We start from the raw sequence: 25341 nt of genomic DNA on the forward strand, positions 1-25341 counted from the left end.
CGCCTACGAGAGCCTATCTTATTGTGTGTTAATAAATAGCGTGAACCCCCAGAGGGGTACAGGGGGAAACGGGCCTCTCTGCACACGGGCGACGTCACTGCCCTGAGAATATAGTTGCTGGGTCCGCATGCCCGTAACACATGTAGGGGCACCATAGGTATAAAGCCAAGTACGTAAAATAGAAAATCTGAACCCTCTTTGCGACAGCTAAGTATAACGGAATGTGTTCAACATGCAAGCCAACAGTGATTTGACTGTGTCATATGAAGAATTAAACCAGGCAGTACAAGGACTGCACTGTGCAACCAGACCAGCAGCAAATTTTCTACCATCTTCTCTGCCAACATCGTCATGTCTTTAGTGATAAACCAGGTTATAATCAATTCTACAAAGCCAAAATTACAGTAATTGACAATGAACCCTTCCACCGAAAAACTTATTCCAGTGCCAGCCAAATACATTAACAAGGCTACAGAATACTTAAAATTAGTGCTGGATTAGAAAATCATCAAGTACGAGGCCAGTCCTGTAGTTTGTGTCAGGAAGAAAGACGGTTCTGTGCATCTATGCCTTGATGTGTAAGAACTTAACCGCATTACGGTAAAGGACAGAGAAAGTCTGACACAAACAAGTGAAATTTTGTGGTGGTATCATGGAGTTAAATTTTTACTACCCTTGATTTATCTGCCGGATGCTGGAAAATACCCCTACATCCAGAGTTTTGCCAGTATATCGCCTTCTTATTTTGTAATCAATGATATACATTTCAGGTATTACCGTTTGGATTATGCAAAGCGGTTGCAGATTTCACTGGAAGCTTATCAGCTACATTGTGACCAAAATGCTAGTCTTTTACGAGGGTGTACGTAGATGACATTTTAATTACTTCATCGTCCTTTGACAATCATCTAAGTCATTTTAACACTGTATTGACAAAATTACAAGAAGCTGGAATGACTGAAGATCAAAAAGTCCATATTCTGTAGAGAAGAATTGCCATTCTTAACACACATCCTGACACCAATGGGGATTAAGACAGTTTCTGATAAGCTGAAGTTGATGTGCCTAGAAATATGAAACGACTCGGAACTTTTCTAGGTGTTGTGGGGTTTATCGTAACTACAGTGACTGGGTAGCCAGAGTAGCCATATCACTCTTCGTATTATTGAAGGACGTCCCATGGAGCTGGGAGGAGCCTGAAACAGTGGTTCTTAGAAGAGCATGTCATCACACTCCCAGTGCAGGGTTGGGACTGATGCGTCAGGTTGTAAACTAGCTCAGCTAGATGACTCAAGCATAGAAGTGGCAAGCCGTACACCAAACTCAGCGTAATGAAATCATACAGTTACAGAAAAGTAAGCACTTGCTATTATTTGGTCTCTCCAAAAGTTTTGATACCTTCTGTTAGGTGAGAAAACCAAGCTACTTACCGATCATCAATCTCTCACCTGCCCCAAAGCCGGCAAGATGTTCGGACAGAGACTAACTAGATGGTACCTGTTGATGCAGGAATATGACATAGAGGTATGTCACATCAAGGGTACTGAGAACATCGTTGCAGACTTCCTGAGTCAGACGCCTACAGATGAGGCAAGAAATTATATACACCTAACAACAACATCAAGGATTTTTTAGTGGCACCTGCAAAATTGTACTCATGAATACGTTTACCGTCTCAACTACTGTTATTGTTTTACCCTCACATACACCAACTGTAATACACATTCATTATGTTTTATTAATTGGCCATCTATCAATTGTTCATAGATATTACTAAACACTATTGCACAAATTTATCCATGAAATTTAACACCAACATTTTAGATTACGCTAACCTAGTCTATTTAAACAAAACAAAAAATACATAACCCATGTTTTTCTCCCTAAATGTTTTATAGTTGCTTATACTGAAAATCTAAAATGTGTGTTCCATATGAGATTCTTTTTCCATGTAAACACTTTTGAATGTTTTAAAATCCATGCACACACTATGGTTGGTTGAAGCACTTCCCTTTGTGATATGATAACGCAGAAACTTTTGAGCACACCTACTCTAAGCTTACTTTCCGGCAATATCGCAGCTTTGCGTAGGTGTCTTCAGCTACCCGGAATCGTAGCTCAGCTGGAGGTTACGATCATAAGTCCGCCAGTAGAGAGCTTTTACACTTCAGGGCTTCCGCTATCTTCGTATCAGTTCCTAATTCATTTCAAGTTGCTCACGGAAGTAACCATAATAATCTTATGTAAATAACTTTGCCTAAGAACTTTTGTTGTTTGATAAAGTATAGAGGGTGTGTGCCACAAGCCAGTTGGTGTGAGTGTGTCTGTGTGTGGAGGAGAAGCAGGAAGGTGGTGAAGCCGCGCAGAACGGACGGGAAGGATGCTGACGCGCTGCCCACACAGCTGTCTGTGCTGCCGGACGTAGCGGTGATGTGCGCCGTGCCCGAGGCCAGCCGCAAGAAGCGCGGCCGCGCAGACAATCCTGACATGGTTAGTTGCCTTATGTATTCAAGTACCTAGACAGTGGTCATGTCCGTTATCCTAGTAGTTCTTACCGCTGATTTTTCCATTAACAATAGGAGTTCATTATTTTTAGCTAATGATTTAAATTCTAAAGTGTGCGTCTCAGTAAATGGTCTTGGAATGAATGACAGCCTGGAGTACTTGTAGCATTGGAGACCTCTGCCCTCCCCAATTTTACTGAGTATTCCTTATGAAGTTTAGGCAGTATATCAGCTGATTGTATGGTGCAAGGTCATAGTGACTTAGTTTATCATGATTGTCAAGGAAGGATGAGAGGCAGTAGCACGGCGGAGACATTCTGGTGCATTGTGCATGCACGTCTTACAATGGGAGAACGGCAGTGTTTCACTTTCACGGGAGACGGGAAAATCATCATCTTTTTACACCAGCCAGTTAGAAAAGATTGTTTGATTTTTCATACAGTTAAACTTCTCTGAAACGACCCCTCACGGTTCCCAGGAATAGGGTTGTAATGGAGAGGGGGTCGTAATAGATGTTTTTCCGAAATTTACAGTTGATTTCAACACCCCCCCCCCCCCCCCCCCCCCAAACGCAACTCGCTAAGAAACCAGCCGTACAATGGCAGGATGTTGTCACTCACAATGCCAGACGGCTTTGCTTTAAACCCACTTCAACCTTCATGACAAGTCCGTCGCCCTGCAGGCCACCTCTAAAGAAAATATGTCAATAGACAGTTTATTTTTACTAGTTAGTTTACATGTACATTTTCTGCTTGCCGTAGTTAAATACACTAGAACCCCGATGTCACGAACCCCGGATTTAACAAAGCAGTAATTTTACGAATACATTCTCGGGAACCGTCAAAAAATTGGACATTTTGACCAAAATGTGAAAAACAGAAAGAAAAAAAAAAAAACGAAATGAAAGATCATTAAAATCTGCTAATTTTAACACACAGCGTATTTTAATGTCAGCTTTAATACTTCCAATAATGTTCATGTAAGAATAACAAACAAATAATGGGACATTTCCTTTAAAAATATGGCAGCTCTAGTTTCTGCAACGCGAGTGGGCGCACACGAAGCTCACCCGGCTGGCTGGCGGCAGCGGCTTCATGACGCATAAGCTCACCCCTCCCTCCTCCGTAACATTCTTCAAGGCTAGCTCATCCCTCCCAGACACACAAACCATGTATTGTCCTCCCTTATAACACCCCAACTTCGCTCTCCTTTGAAAAACCTTCAGTGAGAAAATGCTCATTTCACCCTCCCTTCTCCTGTAAAATTGGGCTATTATGAGGGAGGGGTAAGATTGTTGTAAATATTTTCGGACCCCTCCCTCCCCCCAAACACGCCCAAAAATAAAGTATGTCAAAATATGTCACTTTTCACACCAAGTTCGAGTTTAGTCATCTCTGGCAAGGAATTTACAAGCTTTCAAACTTAAATATAAATGTATTTTAATAGCAAGGGTCCTATGAAAAGGAATATACCGAATAAAATCAAGCTACTGTCACCAAACAAAGCATAAAACGGCCCAATGTGTGGTCGCTTCGTTATTGCTCGCGCGAGAGGTGAGACGTGGAATGTTAGAAGAAAGATAAATGCGGGGGAGGCAGACGGCAGCCAGTGTGTTTCCTGCGTGGGGAATAAGTGGCGTAGCCTTTTTTTTTTCTGGGAGAAGCGACCTTTTTCTATCAACCCACTGGAAAAGATAATTGCTTGAGCTGTCAAAATAAACATCGCTGCGGCAGTTAAAACAAGTCTAGGCAGGCGTGCATCCAGTCGGTCGCTGTGTATATCTACTCGAAAAACATAACATCTCAATTCATAACAAGATTCCTTATAACATACACGTATTGCCGGATGTTTTCAGCCTGATCCATGCAAGTTCTTTAGCCACGTTTTGAATGAAAACAACTGGCGGGCCAGTGTTGTGCCCTGTTTTGCGGACACACAAAGCTTTTATCAATTTGCTGACAGTTTTAATATACTTTTACTCTCCTCGTTAAAATGAAGCAGATAACGTGATTGTTAACAAGTACAAGCAGCATCCGATATCTGCCGCAGCGCACGGTACGGGGAGAAGGTGAGCAAGGTGAGCGAGCGGCCGACTACCTGTTCACACGCTGCGGCCGGAGGGTTTTTCCTGCATTGTATTAATAGTAATTAATATTTAATGGTATTTTATTTATTAAGTCATAATACACAAAATCGGAAAAAAAAAAGAAAAAAAACTTGCATAAGTCATCAACAATAGTTCACAAATTCAAGCCAGAAAATATACCAAATCGGACTTCAAAAACTAAGCAAACATTGTCAAACGATAGTAATCAAAATCAAGAGAAATCCAGCAGGTAGCTTTGTCTTAACTTTGTACCACACTAGACACTCACAAAAAGCTAAACGTAAACACGTTGCCACAAGAACCCTGCCGGCAAAGGGACGTGGAATGGGGGTTGTCAAGCGCTAACAGCGGTCGACAGGAAGTGGTATCTATTTTTAGATATGCGCTGCTACGGCAGTACAGCACTCGTCAAGAGAAACGCAGTAAAACGCTACTCACCAAAAGAAACTTATTTTCTGTCCGATTTTCTTCGGATTTTCGGCAATTTTTTCACGGTTCCTCGAAATCGGGTTGTAATAGAGAGGTGGTCGCATTAAATGGGGTCGCAACAAAAAGGTTTTACTGTATTTTTATTTTTGCGGGAAAAGCCTCATTGCAAGGGTTAGGAAATTTGTGCACTGAAGTGTTTTTGAACAGTGTTGTGCAGTGATTGGTTGTTGAGGTCACCCTGCGTGGTTGCGGGTGGTCGCGTAGCCCCTTCAGTTGTTGTTTGAGAGCTGTGTCGATAGTTCACGCTGCTTGGAAGCTTGCAATCAACATTTTGTGAGAGCGTAGAGAAGATAGTTTAATGTCAGGGTGTGGGGGCCTTGCTGCTGATAAGTGTGAACCTTGTTTTCTTTTAAAATTTTGGATGTTTGAATTAGAAATTAGGCCCCGTACGTGCGGGGCAGACCTGGGTGGTATGTTGGCCCACTGGGTCGTAGTTCCCATGTTTCACACCTGGACGACAAGGTCGCTATGGACACAATTCCCTGAAGGCACAAGACTGTGACAGTCCAGTCAGTAGATACAAATCTTACAACTTTTTAAATTTGTTTTTTCCAAGTTTCTCAAAATGATTAATTTAATATTTTTATAGGTAAGATTTAAAACAGAATTAAATTATACAATTTTGATGGCTACAACTTTTCTGTGGAATAAATAGTACAGTAGCTACTCGAACGTTGATATTTGATCTCAACTTTGTAAAAAAAAAGAATGAACTCCTTCCTAGTGAATATACACATTAATATTTAAAGTTTTACTAGAACCTTTTTTCTTAGAAGGTTACTCTATTTTTTTTACATTCCCTCCCCCCATTTCCTTCTTCCTCTTCACTCCTTTCCCCCTCCTTCCCCAGACACCTCACTCACAATTCCTGCTTGAAGATCGCAGTATCAGACCCCATTAACAGCCCATGTTCTTTATTGTACAACTGGAACATGTATTATACTTCACAATACATGTTATTCTCATTATTTTACCTACAAAGAAGTAATTTTTGAAGGAAATTTTTCATACAAATGTTGTAGGCCTAATGAAATTAATTGTTTATATAATACACTATCATGATAGTGAATAATAATTACTGATATAATGATGATAATATTATAAAATCTTATTTTTAATAAAACTTTAAAAATGGCAAAACTTATTTGGAGTAGATAAACAAATAATAACCTTAAAAAACACCAATAGAGGAAAGTAAAAATTTATATGCAAGTAGGAAAGCAGTTTATGTAGACTTGAAACACAAGGAAGAGCCAGGCTGATTTTGTTCCAAATGATGGTACCGATACCATCTCAGGTTACGGTGGCAGGCGGAGACTGCGACATGTCTGCAAGGGAGGTCTTGTTCCTGCTGGAGACGTCAGTTGTTTGAGTGTTTGTTTGCAGGCGGAGGTGGGCAAAGCGGAGGTGGCGACATTCCTGCCGGATGGATTGAAGGCATGGTTGGCTCAAGAGCACATCTATATACATGAGGGCAAGGTACAGTTCCTGCGCCAACGACTAGCTCTTTTGAGTGGTTCAATGTATTTCTCCACACATCCTATATTTTATTATTTTTTGAGATAAAATTTTGATATGTGCCTTATTTTTATTCTTAAGGTGGGATTCCTTTCACGTGACCGTGGCAGTGACAGGCGACTGTGTTGTGTTTCTTTGAACAGTTTTGATAGTGTACCTACTAAGGGAGTTTTGAATTTTTTAATTCTACCTGTTATTTTTTCAACCCCTTGCAGCAGTGATTCGTCTAATAAAAAATTGTTTCAGACAAAAGTTTTAGATAAAAATTATAAGATTTACAGACGGTCTGAATGAATTTGATGGTGTGCCTACGAAGGGAGTTATGATTTTGTCATCCAATCCTTTTTTAATCCACTCATTGCAGTAATGATTGGTCTTATAAAAAATTATTTCAGATGAAAATTGTAGATATTAATTTAATATTTTACAGCAATACAGAACGGATTTAATAATGTACATAGTACAGAATATAAAATGTTTTTAAAAATATCCCTGGTTTTTTTTCAACCCCCTTCAACAATGGCTCGTATTATCAAAAATGTTTCAGACATAAGTTTTAAGTAAAATAGTATAAGATTAACAAAAAATTTGTATGAATTCGATGTTGAGCCTATGTATATAGTAAAAGATTTTATTTGTCCTTTAACCCATGATTTTCCAACCCTTTGCAGTTTGGTTGGTTATGTCAAAAATTTATTCAGAAATAAAAAATAGTTTATTATTACTCCAATGAGTTATAATTAGAGGCACTGGAAAATCGTAAAAACGATATAGGCGCGAATAAAAGCGATAAAATTGTTTACCGACGAATGAACACTACAATCCCGTTTTTAGAAGCAATTATTAAAATTTCAAGTAATATTAAAATTTCCAGTAAATTTTAGGTTTACCTAATATTTTTAAATAAAACATTTCTTATTAATAACGGCCTAACCTCATACAATTAACAACATTCTTTATTTTATGCATCTTCTTACCGCGTTTGAAGATTACCTAATAAACTGTGACGATGGCCAGCCATGTTAACAATCAACACGATCTACGAATCTTGTAAATAACACAAAACACAATTTAAATACGCATAGGCTCGCGTGGAAACTTGCTTAACTGCAAACATAACGTACGACCCAAACAAATGTAAACGATTAAGAGACGTTTATTTACGTGCATGAATATTTTCACGGGAAAGAAAGTAAAGAAAACATTCATAGACAAAAGGTGAAATCATTGAAGCGGCCATGTTTGCCAACGCTTGCGTGCGTGCGTGATATTAACACAAGCATTTAAATTATTTACTGTTAAATGACAACTAAAAGATAGAAATGCATTAATTTAAGTTTACAACACACGCAGCTTATATTTGGCAACTACAAAAAAAAATTACGAAAATCTACTTCAGTAAAATTTGTTAGCACTTTAACGGGGAAAAAAAAGATGGCAGCAATGTAGCTCTATGCTTTTGTCGCTCATTTGTTGAACGTACCTAGTGTTTACCTAATTTCCTAACCCGAAAAACAAACGGTAATCTGTGAAACTAAAATATTGCGCTGCTATTCACAATAAAATTAAGGTTATTAAAGTTGGTTTTCTGTATCGCTTTCGCGTGCAATGCAGTTAGAACTTTTTTTTTTTTTTTTTTTTTTTTTTTACTATTTTGGGACGGACAAAATCTGTTACCTTGCATTCATGTGCAGTGTGCAGAGCAATACAAGTCGCACCATTTCTATGTGAGTGACACTAACATACTTATGTGCAAAGCTTGCAACATCCGCATAAACTGGGAGAAGAATTAAAATTAAAGCTATATAAATGCTATATGGCAAAATATAAATGCTACGGACAGCCATTATAAACGCTATTTTCCAGTGCCTCTAGTTATAATTCGTTCAAACAGATGTGATATTTTTCACATTATGGGAGTTATAGCGATTTTTCTGTTTTTAAAAAAATCTCCATTTCTACCCCTGTGGTCAGATATTGCCCATTAATAAACTTGACCGAGATTTTTCACTTCTAGATTTTATGTATCAGTAGGGCCTGGAAAATTTCGGTGTTTTCAGTATGCAAAAAGCGGTACTTTCAAATTAGAAAAGCGGTGGTTTAAAGTCGGTATTTTCGTTATGCAATGGAAATTTTACCGGTATTTTAAATGTTGACTAAATTGTGCAGTTATTGAATATAATAGTTTACATATTTAATAAACAATCCATGTATACTAGGAATAGGCTAATATGCATAATAACAGCCAATTAAATCCAAAACAGTTACACAAAACAGACACGTTGCTATAGATGTTTGCAACTACAAATTTTCTTTTTTTTTTTTTGGCTGCTAATGCCACATGCTTAGCCGACTTTAGGTGTTTGTCAATGAAATCTTTTCTATCCCATGAAACTTTACAGTTGCAAAATTTGCACATCACTGTGCTATTGTCAGTACAATAAAACCCATGTTTCTGATACTGATATGCTTGTATTTAATGGAGTGGAGGAACACGGGGTTGCCACTTGAACAAACCCCAGCGCACAAATGAGAAGGAACTTAGTGAGAACTATACCCCAGATCAATTTTGAGCATCAAAACCATACACGAATACGGCTTATGTAAAAATAAGGTAATAATGCTGAAACACAAGACTTGGGTTAAAGGATACTTTAACCTTGTGTGGATCAAGTAGAAAACATTCGGCTATAAACGAAAGAAATAAGAACAATGCTATCCTGAAATGCTGTGACATGTTTTTGGAGTAGATAATCACAGCGACATACCGACAGGATGCGCTCCTGCCCTTGCCGTCAGCGATGTTTTATTTTGACAGCTCAAGCAATTATCTTTTCCACGTCCCTTTGCAGCGTTAAAAAAAGAGAAAAAAAAACACGCTGACAGTTTCTCACGCAGAAGGTTGAAATAAGGGAGGGAATGTGTTGAATTGTTAGTTGGCAAAGGAGGGGGGGGGGGAATTGTTTTTACATGGTTTGTGGCTCTGGGAGGGATGAGCCTTGAAGAATTATCAGGGGATGGAGAGGTAAGCGTCGCGTCACGTCACGTATGACGTCAAGCCGCCGGCGGGGTAAGATAACATGACAGCTGAGACGGCTTTTCGTGCGATAGTGGAGGCGCCGAGCTCGTCTAGACACTGCAGCGTGGACAGTCTAGAGGGGTGGTATCTATTTTTAGACGTCTTTTGTATGCCTGGTTGCTTACAGTACAGCTCTCGCCAAGATAAACGTGAACACATAGAGCCCAACAAAGTGTAACAGACTTGTTTTTCAGCCGATTTTACTCAAATTTTCGACTTTCTCTGCTCAAATTTTTCATGTTTTCTCAAAAAACGGTCATATAAACGGAATGGACGCATCAGAGGGGGCTCGCATCAGCGGGGTTCTACTGTAATGGTACTTTTCGGGGATATATTCGCAGTGTAATATAGAAATGTTGTGGTTTTCGCGAATGTACTTACTTTTCGCGTTTTCATGCGAAATTCGCAAAATTCGCGATCGCGAAAAATTCCAGGCCCTATGTATCAGTTTGCAAGTGATTTGTGAAAAATTTCGGCAGAGTCCCCACACACTAGGACAGGGTCGCTATTAGACATCTGTGAATTGTGATTTTTCAGTTCGAATTGAATTCGAATCGAATTTCAAAAAAATTCACGAGTTTTGAATTTTTCTTTAAATCGAATTTGAGAATATTTATTAAAATAACATAGATCATTAAAAAATTTTTACATACCACCTTTGAAAAACTTGTGACATTATTCACAGTTTAAATCAAGTAACTAAAATTAAAGTGAGACTATATTGAAGAAGCACAACCAGATTCTCAAAAATTAAAAAAAAAAAATTAAAAATTATATGTCTGTAGCACCAACATAAAATCATACTAATTACTGTATTTTGTAAATTTACAGACCGGCAATCATTAGTGTGTTTGAACGTTTGACAGTTTTAGTTGGTTATTTTATAAAGTGGAACATGGCTACGCACATTATTTACAGTAAAACTTATTTCCACATTTCATGGGGTCAAAGTAAAAAAGTTTAAAAAGAGGGAAAGTGTAAATAAAGGAAAGTCCATTAAAGGTATCACAGCTTACCTTATTTAGAATGTTTGACTTTCAAGGATAAAAATATTAATAAAAATATCACAGCATAAGGAAGTTGTACAAAAGAAAATAACAAATTTACCGTTTTTATCGCTTAAGCATCGCACATTTTATTCTAAAATCAAGTTTGAAAATTAGGGGTGAGACCGTGGGTGCTACTATTATGCAAAAAAAAAAAAAAAAAAAAAAAAAATGTAAAGTAATCCATAAAAACAAAACCTATTCATGGAAAGTAAGTTTATTTAAAAAGTAGACTTTGCGAAAGCACACAAAATAATTTAAATTAATGAGTGATGCAATAAAACCATTTTATTCAACATAAAAAAAAGAAACCCGTAACAAGAGCGTGATTTGTAACTACTATAGGCATAACGATCGTGCAGGTTAACTCGGTTCCTGACAGAGCGCGCGCATGCATGCAGTCTGCGAGCTATCGATATCAATCTTCAACTACGTGCGCACGCTCTATACGGGAATACAGGAATCAACACAACCAAACTGGCGCTGCCTACGTTTTTATAAGTGGTATAAAGCTACTCCCGAGACGTTAAAGATGAAGTTTATAACTTTTAAAAACGTCTTTAAAACACGATTTACACATCAGATTACTTTGTAATAGGATTAATTAAGTTTGTAAGGTGTTTTATCAGAACGAACGGCGTAAACTGCGTAAAGCAATAGGTGCTTTGTAAACAATGGGAATTTATTGCTTTACATCAAATGAGGTTAAAACGGGACAGAAATAAAATGGTTCAAATAACGGGAAAACGTAAATAATGGTAACGTAAATAAGGGGTTTCGCTGTATAATTTTTGTAAGTGGAAGATGTAATCGTCTACGTATTTACATTTATTTTAAACATGGTGGGGGGGGGGGGGATGTCTTATATTAGTGTATCCGGGCCAGATTTTGCAAGTCTAATTATTGTAAAATGAATTCGATTCAAATTGACGAATCGAATATCAAAAAAGTCGAACTCGAATTCGGAAGTTTCGAATATTCGCAGAAACCTAGTCGCAATACCATAACAGTTACAGTCAGCTCTATTGCAAAAGTCAAAAAAACACCATTACGCCTCGTTATGTTTACGTTATTCTCCAATCTATGAGCAAAACACTTTATTAACCTTTTTTCCTTTTCAAATATTTAAGCTGAAATTTTTAATTGAGATTGCAAGCATAAAAATAAATTAACTTTCACCCAAAAATATTAAAAATATCCTTTAATAAATATATCAACTTTCATCAACATAACTTTTTCTACATAGGGGCTGACCTGGTGTAATATTGTAAGCATTATATCAAAAACTGGACGAACAGAAGATAATATACAAACCACATAGTAAAATAGTTGTATAAAAATAAAAATTTTTCTATTAATATTACACATGTAAGAAATTACTTATGCTCTGAAAACCTACCCAAATTTCCATACTAAAATTCTTAACAATTATACAACTATTTTCTAAAATACTAAGAAAGGCAATATTACAAATGAAAACCTCTTTAGCATCCTGTTATCAATCTTTCAGAATAACATCCTTTAAACTAAATTTTGGTTCCCAAATGACCAATTAATTCTTTTCAACAGCTTGAATAAAAATGCCTGTCTCACGGTGGGGGCAAAACAAATACACAATGATTTTCAACCCGGCGAAGTACCTTTTATTTATATTCTGCATGTATTTTTTGGTAAATTACTTGCACCCAATCACTCGTTTACTTCTTATGCTGTAGCTTAACTACGCCTGACTTCACTGGGCTCGAATCAGCCATGAGCGCTGGCCACACTGTGTCTTACTGGTTGGTGATTTCCCCCGGGCAGCTCTCGTGCGCTCGGACCACAGGCAGAGTCAGAACTAGCAGCTTCAACTCGAAACCACTCGTAACAAAGTGCCGATACTGCCTTGCGTGTCGTTAGTACTCCTGAGCCGCGTTATAGCAACTTGCAGCAGCATAATTTGGTGTGTGTGTGTATATATATATATATATATATATATATATATATATATATATATATATATATATATATATATATATATATATATATATATATATATATATATATATATATTAAAGCAATATTTAATGATGCATGATATTTTTTTTATATATTATATATATATTTTTTTGGTATTCACACTATGAAACTGTGGAAGTTATTAGAAAAGTGGCAACTGTGGTATAGGGTGTTGAGAGTTATGCCGGCATAACTCCCTTATCTTGAAGGGTGTGTATTCTAGCAGTGACTTATTTTCATTGAGATGTTGATGAACCTCTGTGATGTAATTGCATTAGTGTGGCCTGTGATACCACTCTCCAGCCCCTTACCCTTAGTTTATGTTGCACCAATTGTGAATGATGAGTAAAGAAAATATTTTGTAAGTTTGGTTGATTCTAATAGGAGAGCTGTAAATGTTAACTGTTGCTGTGCTGTCTTTGTTAATTATTTTGCATATGAGCTGTAATTGAGTCAAGTTTGTGGACACACATCTTTTGTTGTATAATGTGTGGCTTCTTTACACAGCATATTAAATTTGTCATAAATGAACCTAGTTTTTTTTACATCTGGAGTTACCTTGCCCCTCTATTCTCCTTGATAAGCAGTGAGTGGAGAGTAGGGCACTCTCAAGCACTGAGGCGGGGACTTGGAGCAGGCCGCCTTCGGCTGCGCCCACGTGTCCCAAGCTGGGTCCATCGGTGGTCGTGCCGCTGGCCTCGACCGCGAGGTGAAGGGGGGGGGGGGGGAGAGACTGTGTTTCTGCACTCCCTCGTCAGTGGCAATGCTGAACTGACAGGTCTGGCACTGAGGCGGTGGCCCTTCGTCGGACACGTCCCCTCCACGTGATGGCGGGGTAGTTGTTTACGTACCGGCTGCTGTCCCGTGGTGACGTGTATGGCACGTGGGCAGTCGTGTTGGCTAACATGACTGCGCGCTGCGTCTGCGGTAGTTCCTGCCGTCTTGTCTCCGTGGCCCGTGCACACTGGATGTAGTCCTCTACAGACCTCTGTGTTGTGTGGTGCAGGTGGACACATAGTTCAGTGCCCATCACCTCATCTGGGTTTCCCACCAGGAACAGCCGCTTGAACAGGAGAATTTTCTTCAGGATGAAAGATTCCGCCGTCTCCGTGCGTCCCTGTTCTGCGCAGTATAGCTCTGAACGTACCTTCATTTCTGTCTGGGTGTAGGCAAAACGTGCCTCGAAACGGCAGGTGAACTCGTTCCACAGCATGTCGTACTCGCTTACTTCCGTCCACCAAGTCTTCACGTCACCTCTCAGTACTTGGCCCACTCTGGGTCTGGTACGGCATGGCGACCTTGTCGCTCCCGGTAGACCTAACAGGAACGTCTCCGGGTAGTCGCTGGTCCTCCCGGCAAACTCGCCGTGGCCCTGATGTGGTGGGATCCTGGCCCGCGCGTTGCTGATTCCTGTTTTACGTCACAACACTCGCCTTGAATGTGGTGGACTCTGCTTCGTTAGTGCACAGCAGATGTTTGGAAGCTTGTGTTCATGCATCATCCCCCGTCAAGTGCTTTTCCTGTACAGTTAAGTTCTGTACATTTCAAAAATTCAGCCGCGAATGATGTTACTTTGCCTGGTTCAAGGCACTCACACGTGTCTGGCCACGTGGCCCACTTTGCACAGTACATCCCACTCAGGTCCAGAGAGGCACTGGAGTCGAACGAAAGTCCTTTGAACTCCGACATGGTTGCACACGCGTATACGTAGCATAGTACCTGCTTTGCATGCAGCTGCGGAGTTCTTAGAAAGTCCGTGTGCGCTGTGGCCACGCAACGAGTCGGTTCCGTCGCTCGCTCTCTTGTTCGTCTCCTCGTTCCGTCGCAAAACCGCACAACTCACACGTTCCATTTCTCGCGGCCGGGTGTGCGTGGTCTAGCCTCACGCTCTTGGGTGCCACTTGTCGTAGGGGGGGTTTCGAGATGGCATGAATAGAGATCCTGGGTGCCGCCACGTGGATGGGCACGTGGACCCGGCTACCGACTCTGTCCCAGGGCCGTGACGCGGCCAATGGGGAGCTAGACTCAATTTCCCCCTGCGCGATATACACTAGGACTTACCGGCCCGCTCTCAGCGGCGAAGACGACGGCCAGCGGGGTCTTGAGGTGCCCCGCACACCTCATTCTCTGTACTGGGCAGCTCGTGGTCGAGACAAGAATACGAACGAGTCAGGGTGACTATTGGGTTTTATTGGCGCCTTCACGTACTTTGACAAGACTTTTGAGTAATCACTCAATGAGGAGTTCTTACATATGAAATAGTTAATATAGCTAACGGCAAGTAGTCCAGCTAGATGCTGACCAGGATACTGCTTGGCCTGGCCCTGAAAATACAAAGATCATTGTGCTATTTAAAACGCTCCGGGGAGCTTTAATCAATTAGGTAAAACAGTCTACCGCCAGGGTAGGACTTGAAGATGAATAGAAAAAGTTTAAAGATACTTAATGACGGCAGATGTTAACAGTTCAGTAACGAGCAACAGGTTGAATTCGATGAGATGCTCCCTACTTCGGATGGCGAACGGAAGAGACTGGCCATTGGCCAAGGTGTCATGGTCGCAGGAAGTGGTGATTTTACCGTTGGTCGATTAATATAGCAAAGCAAATATACATAACATGTTTAAACCCTTCAAAAATTACATGTTATTTTATGATTAATTACTATACTATTTCTATTTTTCCCCAGTGTAATTGTTTCTAGCTAATAATGAGGACAAAGCAGCGCCCTACTTCTTTACGCATATTCACAGGTTTCATTTCAAGGCGTACCATTTTTATTGCAAATTTTTTTCTCACTAAAAACATGGTGGATGATGTTTGTTATTTGTAAAAAAAAAAACAATTCTGGGTAGGCTGTATTTTGGACTACAGCTGTCACTGGTTTGTTTCAGTGCACAGCTTCAGTTGAGCGGTGAAGACTTCCCTTTATAAACAATGAACTTAATAAATAAAAAAAATAATTGTAATACATAGTAAAAGAAAACCATGCTTATTAATGTGACTAAATCATAGATGGTATGAGGCCGTAACACAGGCTCTCTTGCCGGGCGGTCCAACACTCACACACTTGTGGGTGGGAGGAGAGGGGGTCAGGCCCTGGTCCACGTCTGCGCAATGGGAAACTCCTGAAACAAACCACAGGCAGCTGTAGTCCAAAATACAGCCTACCCAGAATTGTTTTTTTATATATAACAAACAGCATCCAGCATGTTTTTAGTGATAAGAAAATGTGCAATAAAAGGCGACATGCCTTGTAATGAAAGCTGTGTAGTGGAGGACTGCCCGACCACGGACGTGTGTTGCAGCTGGCCGTGCTGCCCGCGAGGAGCTCTGCGCTGCACGTCGCGACGCAGTTCTTCAAGGCCAAGGCGGCCGGCCAGGAGGACCCCTTCGCGTGAGTCGCGCTCGCCCGGGCTTCAGCTGTACTGTTACATCCTTCATTCATGTTCCATGTACTTCGATCAAATGAAATGAAACTTAAGCAGTTAAAATACTTCAGTCAGGGTGGCTTCGAACAGTGCAAATAAGTCTGCTCGTACCGCCACTATTCGAGTTGCATGTATCCACTGTAAATGTATCTACCTTGCACACTTTTACACTTGAGGAGGTTTTTTATTTACTTTTTTGCAGTGTTATTTGATTTCTGAATGTCTATATACTGTAAAATTTTGATATCTATAAACTATAATTTCAAAAAGCTACCGAAAATTATACTTTGCTTGCGTTTCGCTAAAATTTCAATTTTAGTCTGTTAATAAGATGTTTTTAGGATAACAGAATGTAAAATATTCTTGTGTTTGGTTAAAAAAATTATTTTGGGAGACATGTTGCTTATTAAATTTTTTAATATTTCAGTAATAAAACTTATTTTCTAGTAACGAGACTATTTTATATTTACTTCACGCTAGTCTCTTTCTAAAAGCAAGGCAAGATTCCTAGTTTTTTTTTCTTATTTTTTCTTTTGGTTTATTTTGGTTTCAATAAAAGGTGGTATTTGTTTCATTTGGATTCTTAAAACAATTTCTACAGTTAATGTTTCCATTAGATGCCTATTAAAATTAAAGTAATGCATGCCTTTTTCTTCAAATAATCTTCATTGGTACTGTTGCTGAGGTTTATTTTGGAAAAAAAAATCATTCTGTGTGTTACCTTTCTTGTTTAAATACTTGTGGGTATTTAAATGAATAATTTGTGAAAGAATAAAATCACTTATTTTCTTGCAACGTACTACTGAAAATAGAGTTGGGCTGGCACTTTGCTAAAGGTTTGACATGGCTTGTTGTTTATTCTTCCTTTGTTATTTAGATGTTGTTTATGTCCTCCATAGACATCAGTTAATTCAAAAGAAGTACTGTATTAAAGATTTTAAAATTTCAATAGCAAATCGTTCAATGTTACACTAAGAATACACATAATGATGAGATATTTTAAGAGGGTGTGTTTATATATTTTTGTAGCTATGAATGCTTTATATTGCATGTACATAAACTCATAAACTATACAGATTATTTATTGACATTCCTTTGGTATCCTCGTAAAACAGATACTGATGTTCAGTAATTCGGCACAGTAGGTTATCTGGCACGGCTGTGGTTCTGAACCTCAGGATCAGCGAGTTTGCCCGGTGACAACCCATCACGGCCAGAAACTTTTCACTTGTCATTGCTCTAGTAGTCTTCACTAGCAAATTCAAATGCAACTAATAGTGAAGGAGCTCAATATACTGCCTACTTAAAAATTGACAAAAATTTGGTTGACTTTTCTGTTGTAATTGCCACAATTGTTTTTGGAATGCACCCTGTTTTCACATCAAAAAAGTCTATGAATCAAAAGTGGGTGTGCAGTGATGATAAAGAGGGGAATGAATGTACTAAAGTGCTGAGATAATTGCAAATATCTACTTCTAATTCTGTAAATTTTCATTTCTATTTGTGATTTTTGGTGCTGAATGTGTTGGTTAAGTCTTCCTGAAGAGGTGAAAGTGTTTATTTAAAAACTAGCGACCCGCCCCGGCTTCGCACGGGTGCAATGCTGATACTAAATATACTACAGAATATGTCTATATACCGGCCCCCCGGCCGGTACTGCCGCAACCGCTATGTCCCTGCATTTTAAATCTGTAATATCTTCGAAAATATTCATTTAAATTACATGCTGTAAAGGGCCATATTGATCTATATTAAATGCACAATGTAATTGGATAAGGATTAATGCTGTATTGCTTAAAACCGCTTCATAAATAAGCCATTATTTCTAGTAAAATGTAAAGATAAAAAATGGTTATTGTGGGTTATCCCTAAGTGATAGACATATACCATCGCAGACTTTTTTGTAGACCTTTTTAAGGTGTACGATACTGTAGTACATTATTTTGATCTATCTCGTAGGGTTCAGCCAGGGTTTGCAATGTAAGCCCAAAAAAATGTGTTTATTTACGACATCACATTAGAAACCTCTAAAATTATCAGTTTTTCTCTACTTTATTATGCATGTATTATACATATAAACCTTCCTCTTGAATCACTCTATCTATTAAATAAAAACAGTGTAAAAATCCGTTCCGTAGTTTTAAAGATCTAAGCATACATAGGGACAGACAGACAGCGGGAAGCGACTTTGTTTTATACTATGTAGTGATATAATATGAATAGTATGATGTTTGGATGATGAAACCTGGATCAATAAATACCTTATGTTGCGAGTGTTTGTCACACCTAATGAGCACTGGTACATTTCATATTTTGTTCAAAGTTGTGTTTACGAAATCCTTAAATAATGTTGATTTTTTTATTGATTTTTTTTTCGGAAACATGTTCAGTAAAGTCTAATTGTTTTGGCCTCTTACAGTTCCAGGGAATAGGGTTATAATAGAGGGTGAGTCTTAATAAACATTTTAGACCACCTGTTCTAAATCAAAATTTACCCTTTTTTCCCACCAAGTCCATATTCAGTACTTTCTAGAATGAAAGTGATAAGTTTTCTAAAGTTAATATAAATTTTATTTTTAATAGCCTACATCTTCCGAAAAGAAGAGATTCCCAAGAACAGCATGTTCGACGACCTACGGTGACCAACATGAGCATAAACAGTGAAAGCGCGGTGAAACTGTATTTTTTTTAACAAGCTTTAAGTAAATTTGAAATAGATTTAATAAGGAAAATGAAAGGAACATTCATTTAAAAGTTAATTTATTACTTTGGCCATAACTACCTATATACCTACCACACCAGAGAGGTGTAGAAGGTTTGTTATTGCTGGCGCGTTGGTGGTCACCTGGTGTGAGGATGAAGACAGCTACAAGAAAGAAAGTGAGTCTCTCTTCCCCCTTCCTTCTCTTTTCTTCCTTCTCCTGTACCACAATCACACTTTCATCCCACTTCCCCCTCTTCCAGAAGATTTCTAAACGTCATACTGTCTCATCTTTCACACTTATGGTAAAAAAGCAGTCATAAGTGGGTAAGTAACTTAGTTTAGGGCCAGACTAAGCTCTTCCCATTAGGAGATTGAGCAGAATTTTATTTGGTAGGGAAAGGGGAGATGGAACCACTTTAACTCTCTTGGCTTTCAAATTATTTCCATTTGGTCGTGGGCATGATAGATTTTTTAGGATTTTAGGCAGGGGGTGGGGGTGGGGGGTGTATGGGGTGTATATATGCTCCCATCTCTCCATGTATCCACTGCTTCCCATAGTTTGGAAGAATATTCGAAAGGGCTTCGAGTTACAGCATAAGTAAAAAACAGCAATACAGGAAGGCATATGAAGATTTGCCAATAAAATTTAAATGACTAGAAATATGACTACAAAGTAGAAAACTTTTTTGTACTTAATTAAATTTGCGACAATTTATATTATATGCAATTATTTGTTTACGATACATCATTATCGAGATAATTTTGAAATTTGGCAAACAAAGCCTATTTCTGAGGGATTTCATGTAAATAATTAAAAAAAAAAATTAGAATTACCAATAACTGATTTCATATTAAATTGGACTTAGATAGTTTCAAGAATTACAAAATTACACAGAACAAAGTTACTGGGGCCCGGCTGTCAAAACTATTGATTACAAATAGATTATTAATTGTAACTGGAATACAAATTTAACATTTTCCTTTGACAAACAAAGATGTCATAATCAAGCTTTTACAAAAAAAACTAACGTTAAAATTTAACCAGTATAGTTCAGGGTTAAAATACTGCCTGAAAACATTTTGACGTCAGCCGGGGCTTCGCCGCATGAGCCTGATCATCCTCCGTTCCCTTTCCCAACACCTTTCCTACCCGGCATTTGTGTCGTAACGTACGTAGCCGTGTGAGATTCAAACTGCGTGCCACGAACTACAGCAAGAGGGCGCTTAGCTGCAGTGCGCCGCACCCCTAAATATGTTAATTAATATTGTAACCCTTTTTCTTTCTGCCCCAAAACAGTGTAACGATGATTATGCATGTATGTGTTTTTAATTAATAACTTCATGATCTGTTGTTATTTTTTATAAGTCCAAGCACGAACACGGACGCTCCCTAGCGGGCGACGGAGGAACTAGCATGAAACTCATTTGAACCCTGTTTTATGTTTATAAGTAATTATTACAGACGGTCTGGACATGGAAGTAATCTAATAATTATTGTAAAATTAGTTATGTATTTTCTAAGAGTAACCCGGGGCACGCTACAGCTAAGTTGTAACGGTAATTGTGTTCGGCGCGAAGGGCGCCATGTTGCCACCTGCATACCATGAGCTCATCCCAGTCTCCTTCTACAGCCGGCCGAGAGCGGACGTCTCTGCAGACACCCCGAGGATCACCGTTGGTTCACCGAATAGTAATTCTGTAACTTAATTTATTCAAATCGCTTTCTTTTTCATCCTCGGGGCCTCTCTCGGTCGGAGAGACTGCTTCAGTAATAATTATTCACTCCTCTGAGTTTTTATATCACCGGTGTAATAAGTAACGGCTTGGGGCGGCCACGTGCGTGGCTCGCCTCCTCACCTAATCTGATTCGTGCCTCGGGCGTTTTACAGTTGTATCAGTGAAGGAGCGTGTAAGGACGTATACCGTGAGTAGAATAAAAACCAATTAACTGTGTTACGTGTTTTTGTGTTCGGGGGGCCACGTGGGTCCCTAACCTGGCGAACGGCGTGTGGGACGCCCTGAGAGCCCACTGCGGATTAGAAGCGTGTCCGACGCTGAGAGCGGGCTTAGGTAGGGACAGGAGCTGCGTGTAACATCTAGAGGGCTAATATCTCGCCACACACGGGCCACGTAACGCCCTGGGTTAGAGTCTTCAGCCGGGTCCACGTGCCCACTCACGTGGTGGCGCCCATTAATTTCCACCGATAATTCCCATCTCAACACCGGTACGCCCTCAATTTGTTAGCCCAACCAGTGTGGGACTATGTATAATTTAGGTAACAATTTCTGATTTAACGATATCTGATATCGTTGACTGTTCACTGGCGCTGACTTAGAAGCGATGAGAAGAGGTGGTGGCTCGGTTAGCCGGCTGGAGAGACACGTCTAATTCATGTTCATTCATGAATTAAGAGGATGTTAATTTAGCTGAATTTGGCGATGGATTTGAGCCGGAGAAAGACCCAAACTCTTGGACAATCTCTTGGACCCAACTGGAACCAAATGAAAAGGAGGTCCAGTGGTCAAGAATAAAAATAAAGGGAACAAAAAACAGGGATCATAAAATCAGGGCAAAAAAAAATAATTAAATAGTGAAACTATAGGTGAAAGGAGTAGAATTTCCCACATACCATTCTGGGGGTGGAATGATGGAAATCATAACACATAACACAAATATTTACCCAGAAATAAATAATATAGGAATCACTCCCAGACTCCATGGGATCACATTCCTCAAGTGAATTGGCTAATCGCAAAAAGACTGATTCGCGAAAGGTTTCGCGGGCGTTAAGCACAGGAAAGAAACGAGCACGGTGACGACAGAAGGATGAATAAATCGTTCCTTGGGTTGCATGTAGTTAAAATTCGCGCTAGGAGCCCAGAGGTGTATGAAGTGGGTGAACTGGCTGGAGGTTGCGGTTGAGAGATTGCTGTGCCGACTAAAAAGAAAAAAATAACAAGGTGGCTGGTAGCCTAACTTAAGGGGCATCGGAGGTAACTTGTTGCGCTCCGAAGCAGCGTGCTCTGTTGGGACACAGGTGAAACAGACTCTGTGTTAGTTCTCAATAGTCCCGCTGACTCCGGTAAGCCTGGCGCTAATGGGCCCAACTGGGCTGCGCTCTGTCGGGCTAAACAGGCGATAGAGAGAGGTGTGGCGACGGCCACTAGAGGTCTCGCTGCTCGCCGAACTGAAGTATAGTAGTTGGTGTCTTGGCCACCAGCGAGATGTCCTTGATTTCGGTCCGCCGAGAGCCGAGGTTAAGGCCCAGTCAGTGCTCTTGTGAAGTTCATAGAAAAGTGGGAAGGGGGAAGGGGGAGAATCTGCTGTCCTGATGGGAAGTGGACTTGACTGGAACCCAGATCGTGCCTAGCAGGTCAGGTACCCTCAACTAGACCGTGGCAAGAGTTGCTCCACTCAGGCCGGCTCTCTGAACGGAACTGCCCTGGAGGCGCGCTGAGGAAGGCACTAAGGAGCACGACGTTAGACAAAGTTACAAGATGTGGCCGTGCCCCGAGATGGGAAGAAAATGAGTCTAGCTGCTTGCACCACGAAGGGTTTACAAACTCTCAATTTAGGCACTGGGAACCTCTTGAGAAACCAGCTAGAAAAATATTTAATGGGAGGGAACAATAAGATAACTAAGTTTATGTTACGCTACAAATTCTCTGTCAAAATTTAAATGCAAAATTAAATTTTAGGTCAAAAATAAATTGGTGCTGATAATCCCAAATTTGTGGCACAGCTTACAGTAATAGTTTTCCAAATCTTTGCTACATTGTTGACATACTAAGAGGTTTTCCACTTTCAAATGCCAAATTGGAGAAAGCATTTTCTATAATGAAGAGAGTCGAGACAACACTCAACAGTCTTCAGAGCTGCAGGACCAGTGCTGCTGAAACACTCCTTTCGGAGAGACACCCCTCAGGGTCCTGAACCAGGCCCTCAAACAAGCTGCCTTTTAGTTGCAAATATGTAGGCACCCCATTGAGGCCAGCGGTGGTTGGTTACTGGTGCTGTGTTGCAGGGAGCAGGTGGTGGGGGAAGTGTTGGACGGAGTGATGGAGCACTTTGCTGTCGCACTTCCGGCAGAGCTCCTCTATGCACCAGAGAAGGCCCAGTTTAAGGAGGTGGGTCATTTTTTATTACCTTCACTACAAATTAACACATTATTTATACACGAATTGTATTTTTGTGAAGGGTTGGTCAGTCTACATTCAAGGATAGGTAATCTAGGCTGCCGTATCAACTGTTCAGTTCTGCGCCTGATGTCTCTTGCAGCTCTTGACACGCTAACCTCTTACCAACCTTTGGACGTTCGTATTACAATTATAGGCTACTGAAAATATGAAAGGCAACAAAAATACATTTTTATAATATTGTAACATGAAGTTTGCATAGACCTCCACAAGTTGTGATGGGAACCTGTAAAAAACTTAGCTACTCCATTTAGTCTCTCAAAAGTTCTAACTGGGAATTTATCTTCCCTGAAAAGATAAGCGAACTTAGATTTAAAGATATTAAATTTACATCGGTAGAGCAATTTTTCAGGTACTCGGGGATGTCCTCTTCCTACATAGGAAGGGTAAGGGGTCGTAATGTTTTTAGCTGAAAAGAATAAAACCGTTTATTCCAAAAAAATTATTTCCCCTTTTATTATAATAAATAACATGTTGTCATACCTATTGGAAAATTAAATAAATGAATAAAGAAATAATAAATAAATTAACTAACTAACTAGTTAATATTTTGTCCGTACTTGAATACATTCAAACAATACTTACAAAAAAAATTATTTAAATCACAAATTAGTTTTTATATACTTTTTATTATTAGTTATTCGTGCTTGTGATAGATGCGTTTGTTTCTTTAAAGGTTTTTTCCGGGACAATAAGAATGAAAAAACTAAAATATTAAACTATGCAAATAGCCGCCGAACACTGTGCACCAACTAGCCAACAAAGAAATGATTCCATCTCCAAACAAGCCTTTTGGGATTGTATAAAACCTAACCCGGCTTGACGGATTCGACTCCCTGTCATGGCAACACAGCAGCAACTCTTGCCCGCCCTCCAGTGACGTCTGAAGGCAAAAAATCCTCTCTGTTTTCTGGGTGGTTAATTTATTTCATCAAACTCCATTAGCATCGCGGAACTCAAAAATGTGTCAGCTAGATGGCAGTAATGGTTACAACCGCAGTCGGTCCGTGCTGCCACGCTGTTCCCAATCCTGTCCTCAGCAAAGCCTCACGAGCCTGACGCCAGGTTGCGACACCAAAGGCGTGCTGCTAGTTGTGCGCATGCGCAGAACTACCAACTCTGCTTCACGCAATAGGCTGGCCTAAGCAGTCCAGATCTACCGGAAAGAGGTGGCGTAACAGCTGCTAATGGTTGGCTGCACCGCAAACAGACATTATGACAGTCGTCCCAAAAAAAATTTAGCAACGTTAATTTTCCTACAAGCGCTGCGGAAACCTAAATACAGAACCAGGGCGTCGCAAACAGCGAGCCAGAACCACACTTCTGCACTGTGACATCATCTCAGACCGCAAGCCAAAATACAAGTTCATGAAAAGTTGCCAAGGTTATGAAAAACACTAATTCAGTAGAATGACTGAGGTTATAACGGACCTTGCAGGCACAAGCTTACCTACACTTTGGCAAGAGGGGAATCTTTATTGTATCCAATTAAACTGAACATTGAATATGAAATCATTTTAACAAACATACGGTTGTAAAATTATAAAGTCATGAGAATATTCAGTAGGCTTTAAAACAATTAATTACACTTACAGATGTGTTTGCAGATAACTAGACATTTGTTGAGAGAGTAAGTAGATCTCTCCTGGAGGCAGCACACACATCACACATGAAATAGAAAAACTTCACTTTGTAGTTTCACTTGGATGGCATGTAGCCAGGAGAGGCGAGACATGGAGACACCAGCCTGAAGGAGAAACTGGAACGGGATCCTTGAAGTGCTCTTACCTCTACACTGATCAGATATTTTAAACCCAGTATCATATTCCAACTACCAAAACACAGCATAAATTTTAAAATGTGGGGGAATTCTAAATCTCTGGCATCAGTCAACCATGCATCGGTGTTGTTAAATGTCTCATCAGACAGAATCAACCTCTAAACAAACAAACAAAATATGTTGGCAAAAGACAAAGTAATTCACTAGCTGAGACTTAATCTCAATCTTGTACTTTTTTTATTCTTAATCTATGAATTTAAAAATAAAAGTGCCTGACACTCTTAGTTAAGAAATAATTCTTATAAGAATTTATTCTGAGATTAACAACATAATCTGCTAGATAAAAAAAACAACTAATAAGACTAACATTATCTCTTAAAATCAATGGAGAAATCCTCAAAGGACAAGAACAAAGGGGGAGAGATATCTGAATGTTATCCAGAAGTTATTTGATGGTCAAAATCTTTGAAATTCTTATCTGTAGCATCTGG

The 25341-nt window shown here is 39.6% G+C and overlaps 1 protein-coding gene across 4 annotated transcripts in view; it reads left to right on the forward strand.

The window, feature by feature from the left end:
- Nucleotides 1–25341, forward strand: part of LOC134542689 (mortality factor 4-like protein 1) — a 68010-nt gene that overhangs the window by 24336 nt on the left and 18333 nt on the right. For 2 of the 4 annotated variants that reach the window (XM_063387150.1, XM_063387152.1), the window contains 4 exons: nucleotides 2337–2490; nucleotides 6487–6579; nucleotides 16047–16135; nucleotides 22899–23001. In XM_063387150.1, the coding sequence (XP_063243220.1) occupies nucleotides 2337–2490; nucleotides 6487–6579; nucleotides 16047–16135; nucleotides 22899–23001 (439 nt within the window). The remainder of the gene's footprint in view (nucleotides 1–2336; nucleotides 2491–6486; nucleotides 6580–16046; nucleotides 16136–22898; nucleotides 23002–25341) is intronic. The other 2 variants (XM_063387151.1, XM_063387153.1) reach the window with 1 other exon arrangement.

The sequence above is a fragment of the Bacillus rossius genome (genome assembly GCF_032445375.1).
Source record: "Bacillus rossius redtenbacheri isolate Brsri chromosome 9 unlocalized genomic scaffold, Brsri_v3 Brsri_v3_scf9_1, whole genome shotgun sequence".
In the NCBI taxonomy this organism is placed as follows: Eukaryota; Metazoa; Arthropoda; class Insecta; order Phasmatodea; family Bacillidae; genus Bacillus; species Bacillus rossius.